The sequence below is a fragment of the Tachysurus fulvidraco genome, chromosome 2 (assembly GCF_022655615.1).
Source record: "Tachysurus fulvidraco isolate hzauxx_2018 chromosome 2, HZAU_PFXX_2.0, whole genome shotgun sequence".
Taxonomy (NCBI): Eukaryota; Metazoa; Chordata; class Actinopteri; order Siluriformes; family Bagridae; genus Tachysurus; species Tachysurus fulvidraco.
In genome coordinates this window covers 39,146,407-39,159,160 of record NC_062519.1, presented here as the reverse complement: position 1 = coordinate 39,159,160, position 12,754 = coordinate 39,146,407, and the positions used below count along the sequence as shown (strand labels likewise).

The 12,754-nt window shown below is 39.5% G+C and overlaps 1 protein-coding gene across 1 annotated transcript in view; it reads left to right on the top strand.

Annotated features, from left to right (window-relative positions):
* Positions 1-2,743: 2,743 nt before the first annotated feature.
* Positions 2,744-12,754, top strand: part of LOC113646685 (heterogeneous nuclear ribonucleoprotein L-like) — an 80,241-nt gene continuing 70,230 nt past the window's right edge. The window contains exon 1 of the mRNA XM_027153105.2: positions 2,744-3,309. Coding sequence (XP_027008906.1) covers positions 3,085-3,309 — 225 coding nt within the window. The 5' untranslated portion in view covers positions 2,744-3,084. The remainder of the gene's footprint in view (positions 3,310-12,754) is intronic.

The window sequence follows — 12,754 nt, the reverse complement described above, 5'->3', positions numbered from 1 at the left end:
GGAAGCAATCATCTATTTATGTTTCGGGAGGGAGCGAGGGAGGGGAGGGAGGGAGGAGAGAAGAGAGAAGAAAAAAAGACGGAAGGAAAGAAAGAGGGAAAGAGCGAAGGATAGGGAGGAGGGAGGGAGGAGGAAGGAAGGGAGAAGGGAGGAGGGATCGGAGGGAGGGAGGGAGGGAGGAGGGAGGGATGGAGGGAGGGAGGGAGGAAGAGAGAAAGAAAGAAAAGAAGGAAGGAAGAAAGAAGAAAGAAAGAAAGAGAAGAAAGGAAGTAAGCGAAGTAAGAAGGAAGGAAGGAAGGAAGAAGGAAGGAAGGAAGGAAGGAAAGGAGAGAGGAAGGAAGGAAGGAAGAAAGGAGGAAGGGAAGTAAGGAAGGAAGAAAAGAAAAAAAAATCAAAAAACAAATAGAACAGAAGCAGGGAAGAAGAGGGATGGAAGGAAGGAAGGAAGAAAGAGGGAGGGAGGGAGGGAGTGATTGAGGTATGGAGGGAGGGATGGAGGGGCACGCCAGAACAAGCCGGACTTACGTACAGATGATAGCAAGAGAGAAGGGACTGCATCTGACCTCAGCATGTCTCATTCCTCCTTCTTCTTGAGCTTCTTGCTTGCTTGATTTGATTCTGTGGTCTTTATTAGTCTGGAGTTCCTTCTTTCTTCCCTCTCTCCCTCCCATCCTTCCTTCCTTCCCTCTATCCATCCATCTCTCCTTGCCTTCTTTCTTCCTTCCTTCCTTTCTTTCTCCCCTTTCTCCTGCCATTCTTCCTTCCCTCCCTCCATCCATCCATCCATCCATCCATCCATCCATCCATCCATCCATCCATCTCTATTCCCCTTCTTCCTTCCTTCCTTTCTTCTCTTTCGTCTTTACAGTCTCTAGAGTCACATTTTGTTGTTCTAATATTTGCTATATTTAGTGGCCATTAAGTGCAGCACTAAACTCAGTAAATAGCTTGCATCGTGCTTCAGAGGTTGTAGAGGACATAACAAAACTACACAAAACTACAGTGTATTGTACTAAAATCATTACAGGCTACACTGGTTCCTCTTAACAGCCCCTATGAATTACCTTCACATTTACACACGTGAACAGTGTGCGGGCATTTATAAAAACAGGTTATTTGTGAACATGAATCCAAATGCTTCACATTCATTATAAAAGAAATAATAATAATAAAAAAACACATTCATTACATTTAAACCCTGTGTGAAGTGTCTTAAATGTGCTCATGTGAACCTCCTGCAAAATTTTCCATATTAAATCTTTGCACAATCTGTTTCTGTGATTAAATTTATTCCAAAATCTACAGTTTTTTTTTTTTTTTATATAAAACTGTAAATCAAATTCATGCTCCGTTCCTTTCACATGTTCTCTCCAGTGTGAAATATTACATGCCTGCTGCTCCTTCTTATCTGTTGCCCAATGGCATTCTCCATCCAATCAGAGGCGCAGCTCAGGTGGCAGCTCCGTGGCTCGTCCAATGAAAACTCTAGCTCATGCGCTAACTCGTGAGAACAAAGCTCGAGGGCGCTCTCGAGCGCCAATGTGCGCTTGTTTTGCTTGCTCTGCGTTGCCAGATTTTGATAATGAACGTTTTTTTCTTTTCAATCACAAATTAGGACATTCTTATGCTAGTGCATTCCTGTTTCTAAGGCTGTTTATATATTTTAATTAGTACAGAATTTAGTTCATTTAATGATCGGAAATAAATAGAGTATATTTTTCTGGCGTTCAAATAAAAAAACCTAATATCTTGTTTTTACTTGTGTGTCTTGTAATGTGCTGTTTATTCTGTCTTGTCTTATTCTGTTATTTATGTCTGCATTGTATTGTATAGTATAGTGTTATTTATGTCTGCATTGTCTTGTCTTGTATAGTATAGTGTTATTTATGTCTGCATTGTCTTGTATAGTATAATGTTATTTATGTCTGCATTGTTTTGTCTTGTATAGTATATTATAGTGTTATTTACGGTATGTCTGTACTTTTGAGAGTCACAAACAGCTGGAACCAAAGTCCTTCTGTGTGACAACACACTTGTTTTCACTTTGTGAAAACACACTTTTTTGTCCTGCACTGTCTTTTGTCCTGCACTGTCTTGCTTGTCTTGTCCTGCACTGTTTGCACCAGGTTGCACAGTTGCACTTTATGTGGCTAAGACTACTTACATGTCCTTAGCCCTGTCTTTGTTTTATGTAGCACCTTGATCCTGGAGAAACGTTGTCTCATTTCACTGTGTACTGCAACAGCTATATATGGTTGAAATGACAATAAAAAGCTTCTTGACTTGACTTCTTGACTTGACTTGGCCAATAAACCTGATTCTGATTCAGATTATGATAACACTAATAATAATAGAACACTAATTATTATTCATTCATTCATTCATTCATTCATTCATTCATTTTCTACCGCTTTTCCAGAGATGCCAATCAACCTTCCATGTATGTCTTTGGACCGGGGGAGGAAACTGCTGAGGCACGGGGAGAACATGCAAACTCCGGGAATCGAACCTCCAACCCTGGAGGTGTGAGGCGAACGTGCTAACCACTAAGCCACCGTGCCTCCTCCCTATTATTATTAGTGCTATTATTGTTATTATTATACTAATAATAACAATAATTATAATTATAACACTACTATTAATTACAACAACACTAATAATAATAACAATAACAATGACAATCATAATCATAATCATAATAATATACCGAAAATATCTCCAGCATTAGAACACTGACATTTGCGCACTAACGGGCATGCAGAAGTGCGCATGCGCAAGACAATGTTCCAGAGAACCGGACTAAAGTGCGACACGGATACAATCTGGCAACCCCGAACAGGAGGCTTTTCTGCTTCGCAAACGTGCGCCGTCGCGAGACCGAAAGCACTGCCTCTGCCTTCTCTCTCTCTCTCTCTCTCTCTCTCTCTCCCTCCCTCCCTCTTTCGCTCTCTCTCTCTCTCTCTCTCTCTCTCTCTCTCTCTCTCTCTCTCTCTCTCTCTCTCTCTCTCCCCTCGGCTCTACGCACAACATCCCTCTCGCCGCGGTGTTATTTCCTTGTTTTAGTTTCTTTAGTGCGCGTTAAACATGTCGCTGATGGAGGAATACGCGGAGGAGGAGTACGAACGCGCGCCGAAGCGCCTCAAGACCTCGGAGGTGGAGGAAGGAGAGGAGCTGGAAGAAGGCGAGGACTCAGACTCAGCATCCGCCGGGCTGCTAGGAGACGAAGAGGAGGACACGCGGCGCTCCGGAGGAACGCAGGACCGGGCCCGGTGGAGCAGCGCGTCCTATGGCACCAAATCCGTCCGAAAGGTGAGACAAAGGAAGAAGAGTCGTAATGAGAAATACAGGGTTTGTGTGTGTGTGTGTGTGTGTGTGTGTGTGTGTGTGTGTGTGTGTGTGTGTGTGTGTGCAAGCTGCAGGTGATCAGTCATAATCAAAAGCGATAATAATTAACGGTGCCGGAATTAATAGCGCGCGCCATCCATCCTGATCCCCTATAATAAACCTCAACACGTTATAATAAACATTACAACTATCCGTATTTATGAGCGGAAATTATATGCAGTAATAAGCATCACGATCATGCCATATACCCATAAATAAGGTCAAGCTTAAATTGCGCAAAAAGAAGAAGCAGAACTGTGAAGCATCAAGAAGCATTCATTCTTTCATCATGGGTCACAATTTACAGAACGTTTAGAGAGACGCACGTGCAAAAATCACGTGTTCCAAACATGTTGGTTGCAAAATGTTGTTCTGCCTTTTTTTTTTTGATGCGATGCGATGTGATGTGATGTGACGAGACGCACCAGATGCATGAAGGCAAGTCGTGGCGCGTGTCAGTGTGCGTACATCCAGATCAACCCCCATACTCATCCCAGTGCATCTCTAAAAGTGATGAGTGTGTCACGTGACCTCTGGCTACACTTTAACTCTGAGGCTGTTTAGGCTCTCAAACGAGTTGTGGAAGTTCACGTTATTACACTTCATTTTCCCATTTATTTTTTGCATGCATCTGATCTTTTTCATATCTAACCTCGTTGAACCTAAGATTAATTAAGGCTGTTTATTTTTTGGTCGTTTATGGATGCACTTGAGCATCGTTTGAGCAACTGTTTCAAACTGTTGCAGACTTTGCTTTAAATAATTCAACCATTTTCCCAAATATCAATTCAATTCGATTTTATTCGTGTTGGGGTTTTAACAATAGAAATTTAGAACAATGTACATATGAACAAGCCAGAGGCAACGGCGGTGATGAAAGACGTTCTAAGACGACATGAGGATATGAGACACAAAAAGGGAAATATATCTGATTATATCTGCACACTGTGGTCAAAAAGTGCAATTGTGTAACCGGGAAAAAATAGTAAATATAATCAGCACTAATTCTGTACTCCGTTACAAGCCACATACATTTTGTGACAGTTCTCTTTCTTGGCACAGGATATGGATCCGATCTTGTTCACATGTATAGATCATCAGATTAAAATCGAGTATAGAATTCGGACAAAATGTGCATAATGGCAGGATCGCTTCAAAGGCGATAAATAGATGTACATACATTTGCAGACTTTGATTTATCGTTATAACATTGACTGAGGGTTATACCAATATTTAACAACTACATAAGGCCATGGGGGGCTTTTTACAGTGAAGGTAATGTGGCATAGAATGCGTCTGTGTTTAAGATTGTAAGCTTCAGTACACGGTAGCTTCTCATGAGCTGTGTTAATAAGATGTTTATTGCACTCTTATTTTATATGACTTGCTTTACAAACAAAACACACACACACACACACACACACACACACACACACACACTACTCTGAACTAATACAGTATACTACTGCTAAAACGGTGACGGAGTCACTCGCATTTACATTTACTCATGCCAAAGTTGTACAGAATCTAATCCACACACAGATCTTGCGATTGAGCCTTAATGGCTGTGCTCAAGGCCCAGATATGGTTTTGGCTGTCGGGTTGGATTTGAGCTAACGTTCCTGCTCCCCCCCCTTCTCTGTCAGCCATCTGTAGAATAGCTCTTTATCCTTGTTTATGTCTCATTTATTGACATACAGAAAGAAAACCCAGAGTCACAACAAAGCAGCGTCTCTCGTTTCGTGCTCCCTGTGGCTTCCCGAGGAATGATAAGCATCATTTCGGGTCAGACATGAGAGAAATGTCACTTTTCTTCTTCTCTCTCTCACAGATTTTTTAGATCAAACCGAAAGCAGGGCAGGAGGTGCAGGCGGACCGGGTGTTATCCGCATTTCAATGAAAAAAACATTTTCGGAGCAATGAATCATGTGTCGGAGATAGCAGTTCGGTTGTAGATTCGGTTTGCGTCTTTGATCTGCGCACTTTCTGTATGAGTGCAAATAGGAGTGGGATGAGAGTGCAGTGAGCAAGGTGCTGCATCGTCCTCCTCCTCCTCGTTCTCTCTCTCTCGCTCTCTCTCTCTCTCTCTCTCTCTCTCTCTCTCTCTCTCTCTCTCGTGGCCGTGTCTCTCGAGGCTCTTAAGGCATTTGGGTCTCTCTTTGTTTGATGGCTGTAGGATGGCACGGATGACTAATGAACGACTGAGCGAGTGTTTTTCTTCCCCTGACCGAGCACCGATCACTTACGCTGCGAAAGAAAACAAAACGGTGCGACAGTCACTAGTGCGTCCTGATACCACACTATAAAGAACATTAACATTCATCACATGTCCACCTGGAATCCCATGAAATATTTACAGTAACGATAATTGCACTTGTCGTTATAACCGCATAAACACAGCATCACCGTAATTATTTAAGGTCCTAATCTCAGAACAGTCATACAGTCCGGATCATTTTAAACACATCTTGTATTGGTTTGGTTATAATGAGATGATTTCCTCGAACTTCATTTATTTAGCGTTGGATAAATATTTAGCTTAGTCACTTTTGTTAAATGACGAGATTTAGTGTGTTGATTATTGATAAGTTTTTTTGTACATAATTTATGATTTTGTAGGCGCTTTGTGTTTTACAGTAATTGCTTTTATACGTACGGTAATATTTGTGCCTAAATTTGTGCAGTCTATTGACTTCCTAGTTATCATACATTTGATTTATATTGCAATTTTATTAGTCATAGATTTAAAATAATAATAATGATAATAATAATGATAATAATAATTATCATTATTATTATCATTATTATTATTATTATTATTATTATTATTATTATTAATATTAATATTAATATTAATATTAATACTATTATTAATACGAAAGCCATAACAGATTATATACATATATTTTTTAATAATTTTTTTAAAGAACAAAATAGTGTACCTGGGTTTATAAGGTATTAGTGATATAATGTGTTACGAACACGTCTTAATAATGAATAATGAATAATAAAGGCAGCTATAATGTGTAATGCATCTCCATTAATAATGTCTCGTGAATGCATTCTAAGAAGATTTAAATGTTAAATGTAAAAAAAGATATGACCTTGATATTAAGCGACACATTATTGTGCATTATTGTGCGCGGCAGGTACACAATCATACAGTCATATCTGAAACCTGGAATAACACAACGTTATCAGCCAATGCATCTTCACAATGACTTGCCGACATACAGCCCGTTATCACCGCGTTTGATTGATTACAGTACATAGTCTATTTTGTAAACCTAAAACAAGTCTCTTCAGTCATCGCTCAGACAACATTGAAATATAATCGTTTTCCTGAATCGTGTTTGTACTTTAAAAAGTAGGCCGCCTCGTTTCACGAATCTCCCCGTTACTTGGATCAGTACAGCAACCTTGGAAATAAAGTTTTTGTCATTAAGCTCTATTCATATGGTATTAGTTTCTTAGCACAATGTTAAAAAGGCAGTGAATTTTTTTGTATAAGCAAATTTCTAGCAATTTCCTATTCCCGTGGACTCGAACCAAACATGGCAGTGATATAACTCTTTATTGAATCGTGAATTTGTTTACAGAAATCTGCACTCATAATATTGTAGAGTATGCGGATATAAAATGAGTCTTTATTGACAACCTGTAGCTCTACTTAGCGGCTTATTCAGACCTTTTTTTTTCCTCATTAACGAGCTCTTAGTAAACACTGTGTGGAAACACAGTAAGATGACACAGAGCACACAGAGCAGCTCGATATTTGAGAGAGTGTTAAAAAGCATGATATCGTGTGGTCGCCGGAGGGAGGAAAAAATTCTCTCTAGATGTACAGTATTACAGCAGCGTATGGGATGGTTAAAAAAATAATAATAATTGCGAGAAGAAACGTCTGCTTGAGAAAATAACAAAAAATTCTAGATGGGAATAAAATGTTCAGTCTAAGTTCTTAAATACATAAAAGTGAGTAGAAATTGCTATTTATATTCTCATATATATGTAGGGATAAAGACGTCAAAACAAGAATTTTATAATTCTCATACTGAAAGAAAAAAAGGTTTTTTTTTATTACAGTAAAAATATCAGTGTTATATCAGTTTATTTATTTGTTTATTTATTTATTTATTTATTTATTTATTTATTTATTTATTTAATCTATTTATTTATTTATTTACCCATGAATATTTGGAATAAAAATGGGGCCTATTTGTAATGTAGAATTAGACCGTAGGATCGACAATAATATCAAGAATCGTGAATCCAAGAGTCCAAGTTGTTTATCAGGTCAGACAAATTAAATGGCTGACAGAAAGAATTGTCACTGCAGCGTTAAGTGTGTTACGTTTCCTAATATGTCTTTTTTTTTTTGCCTGTTTTGTATCTTACACGAATCTCAATAACCTGCTGTCTGGCTTCGCTCTATCTTAGCTTCTCTTTTTCTGTGCTACCGAGCTGATAAAGCCCTGAACGTCTTCGCTTTCAAAAAACTAACCCGAGATGCCTCGTCTCACAAAACAAGACATTTCAAATTTAGAAAATGCGGTATGTGGTGGCGTAGTTGTTAGCATTCTTGACTCGCTTTATCAATGCTGGGGTTTCAATTTACAGTATGCCTTCGCTCTGTGTGTGTGTATTTTGCATGTTCTGTGCTCCGGGTGTTTCCTCCGGGTACTCTGGTTTTCTCCCCAGTTCAAAGACATATATTGTAGGCTGAGTGGCATGTCTTCTTTGTCTGTAGTGTGTGTGTGTGTGTGTGTGTGTGTGTGCCATGTGTGTCCACTGCCTTGTTCCTTGAGTCCTCTGGGATAGGCTCCGGGCTTCCTGTGACACTGTGTAGAATAAATTCTACAGAAAATGGATAGATGGATGAATGGAAATGAAACAGTCTGTTGTTTATGAGGACTTCATTATACAGGAAAGTCGAAAGCATCTCTGTCCACCGTTTAACACACTATATAATTTAATTTAAACGTTATAATGAGTTTGGTTACAGTTAATAACTTTATTTCTCTAACTTTTTATTTTTTTTGCATTTTTGCAAGGATTTTTGCAAAAATCATAGAAATTGCTTAAAGGGCCTTGTTGTCAGACTCCAGTATTTTGTTGTTGTAGTAATGTAACACACAACACATGTTATGTGTCTGACCACATCCCCTTCTTTTCCTCCTCAAAGGAACACAAGATATCACTGTTAACCAGCCATATTGAGGGGGTGTGTAAGGGCAATGGCATTTTATACACGGTCTTATGAGCCTAGTTAGAATAGAAGATATCATGTAAACAACGACGCTTTAGTGTCGTTTAATTTTCATTTATATTACGTGGTTTGTTTACATTTCCATATGATTTGATTTGTTGATTTGTTACCCTACTGAGTTCAACTGTTCTGTGTTATTTTCTAGCCTCATTCACTGATCTGCTGTAATAAGGGATTGATCTTGTTTAAAGCTGTCTGGCTGTATGTTTTGACCCCCGCTGTTGACATCGATTATGTTTCTTGCATTTTCTGAAAAAAGGGCCTTCTGTGTTATTTTACAATTCAGTGTTTTCTGGTGTTAACCTTTGCTTGCTCTTCTGAATATGACTCTGGATTGATGTAGTTTGATGTTGCCTGCCTGTCTTTTGACCGTACCCAGGGACAAATAAGTGACATAGATTGTAAATATAGGATTTTCCAAAAAAAAAAAAAAAAAGACCTATAAGGCCATCCTTAAAAATATTTTGGTTTGCAGTAACAGTAAAAAAATAAAAATAAAAAAAAGGGTCGGTAGGTAGGTCTATATTTTTTTTTCAAGTACAATTTTGATGATGGTGATTACGTAGGTATGAATTTAAACAAATTAGCATATCGTGACATCACTGACTGGGTCTTCAACCCGTGCCTTCGGGCGCATCATTGCAAACCTCATTTTGATGCTGGACACAGTTTTTCCAGAACTTCGTGCTAAGTTAAAGCGGTGTCAAGCTGTTTTGATGCATTTTTTAGCTGTATTATGGTGCCCGAACCCGTATGATTTTGAACGGTGACCACAAACATTTTGTTTACTGCAGCCGCAGCACAAACCCTTGACTCTGACAGTGAATGAGAGTATGAGACGTAGCGAACGCACAGGCGATAGCGTGACATCCGTTAACCAGTAGTGTAAACATATGACATCATGGGTTTTTATTTAAAAGAAAGAACGTAGCCTTTGTTTGTATGTAGGCCTAGGCAATTTAAATATTTACAATACTTACTAAAATATAATTAATATTATTTTATTGCTTTTGTATTAGTTGTTTGAAGAGTAACAAAGAAAAATTGGTCGGTCTTAACGCAAATTTACAACCGGCAAGTCGGTCGGACTTAAAGCAAAAATAAAATAAAATTTGAGTCGGTCCTAAATTGACAGCGTCGGTCGGGTTACGGCAAACAAGAATATTTTTAAGGATGGCCTACTCTGAATATTTTAATAATACAAATAAATAAAAATGCTGGAATCTGGAAGAAAATCTAATGATTTCCATGTGCCTTTATTTTTGTTTTAGTCCTGTCTAGATTTATGACCTGTCACTGGTTTGTTACCCTATTGTGTTTACCTGTTCTGTGGTTTTATTTTTATTTAGACATATAATCAATATACCCTAATCCTCATATGTTAATAAGAAAGTTCACGTTTTTGTATCAAAGCACAATAAGCCCATACCAGTGTAAGCTTACCACAAACACCTTAAGAATAGGTAAGCAGTTTATGTAACAGGCCCTCAGTAATAGTTAGTTTAAAATGTTAATAGAACGCTGCATAGGTTTGTTTAAAAAATATTTCAACACATACCTGAAACAGCCTGAAACAGTGGGATTGAGGTTAAAACACAGCTGCACTGATGCACTTAACGATTCTGCAGGAAGCAGGGTCGACCAGGTCTTGAAATTAAGTATTGATTGGAAGCCAGTGATGTGCATGCTACTGATGCACAGATATGACGGGCTGCAGTAAGGGTTTGGAAAGCACGTCTGACTCGTTCTTCTCAGGAGCTCGTTATGACACTGATGGGAGAAAATGGAGGAATGATTTTGTTTCGGCTTACAGGCACAGTGGGCCTTGCCTCAAATATATATATCAGGCGAATATACATTCACAATTTATGTCACATAATCATGTCAGATCTCTGTGTCTTTGTTGAACGAGTCGATTACGGAAGTGGACCTACATCATAGAGCTGTGTTTAAATGACCTGAAATGGGTTCACATTCATTTTTATTGGCATTCCACCCATATATATATATATATATATATATATATATATATATATATATATATATATATATATATATATATATATATATATATATACACACACTGTGTGCTAAAATATTACTTTATTCATAATAAAATAAGGATATTTTGTGTGCAAACAATAAAACGGTTTAACAGTATATTAGATATTTACAAAATATACAAAATATTTACAGCATTTGACAGACGCCCTTATCCAGAGCGACTTACATTATCTCTTTATTAATTAATTAATTAATTAATTAATTAATTAATTAATTAATTAATTAATTAATTAATTAATTATATTTTATACATCTGAGCAATTGAGGGTTAAGGGCCTTGCTCAGGGGCCCAACAGTGGCAGCTTAGTAGTACACACAACCTTCCGATTGGTAGTAAACAACAGATACACTGGAGAGGTTACAGCAAAACACCCCAGAAAGGAAATGGTTTTGCAGGTGGTGGCCATGCACAATCGCGCTCTGCTTTTTCTCACTGACTGATTTGTCACTACATGTTGCATGAAGCAGTATCTGCAACGCAGTCAGGTTACACAGGGTAGCCCAGCCCCTACAGGATGGCACATCCATATGTGACGTCACAAGTCTCCCGGCACAATTCCAAGAGCATGCAGGAGATATCAAGAGACAGGCTGTTACATGAGGAGAGCTGGACAGGGCTGATGAAGGGCAACAACCCAGCAGCAGGACCGGTATCTTCTTCTTTTACAAGGTGGAACAGGAGAAGCTCTGTCAGAGAACTAGAAAGGCTAGTGATGTGCATGTTTCTGACCAAACTGTTAGAAACGGGCTCCAGGAGCGCGGCTCGATTGACATTTGCCAGCGAACAACAGAATTGGCAGGTCTTTAATTGGCGAGAGCAGGTTCACAGTAAGCACATGTGACAGACATGAAATTGAGAAGCTGTGGGGAACATTATGCATCATCCAAAGTGACCAGTTTGGTAGTAGATGAGGGAAGGAATATCCTTGGGGGGTCATGCAAACCTCCATGTGCTAGCAAACAGTACCCGTACTGCTTTAGGTACTGGGATGAAATCGCCACAGCTGTTGTCAGAGCTTGGTCCGGTGCAGTGCGCCTGATTCCTCCTGGTGCATGACAATGTCTGACCTTATGTGGCCAAGGTATGTAGGTAGTTTCCGGATGATAATGACACTGATGCTATTGACTGACTCTTACATTCTCTAGACCTGAATTCAATTCAGAACTTCTGGAACGGTATGTATTGGAGCATTTGAAGCCCCCGGTAGCACCACAGATTGTCCAGGAGCTCACTGTTGCCCTGATCCTTGTCTGGGAGGAGATCCCCCAGGACACCATCCTCATGACCAGATGTTATTAGGAGTGCTTATAGGCATGTGGAAGTCATACACACTGCTGACTTACATTAGAAGTTGTGATAAAAGTTAGCCTGTAATTTCTTCTCTTTCTTTTTTAACATTTTTACTGATTTTGGTCAACCTCAGGACTGGGTGCTGAGCCCACTGCTGTTCACTTAGCTGACTCACGACTGTGTACTGTAGCAATGTTCAAACCACATCAACAAGTTCGCTGATGACAGGACCATGGTGGGTCTCATCAGCAAGAACGACAAGTCGGCATACAGAGGGGAGGCGCAATAGCTTACTGCCTAGTGTACTGCCAACAACCTGTCTCTGATTGTTGAAAACTAAAGAGATGGTTGCTGACTTCAGGAGAGCAGAGAGCGACCACTCTCCATAGAGATCGTCAAGGGCACCAAATTCCTTGGTGTTCGTCTGGCGGAGAACTTCACCAGCTCCATCACTAAGAAAACCCATCTCTACTTCCTACAAAGGCTGGGGAAAGCACACCTGCCTCTCCGATCCTGACTATGGTTTACAAAGGGACCATTGAGAGCATTCTGAGCAGCTGCATTGCTGTCTGGTTTGGGAACCGCACCATCTTGGATCGCAAGACCCTGCAGTGGATAGTGAGGACAGCTGAGAAGATCATTGGAGTCTCTCTTTCCTTTATCACAGACATTTACACCACAAACTGCATCTGCAAAGGCAACAGCATTGTGAATGACCCCACACACCCCTCACACACACTCTTTAC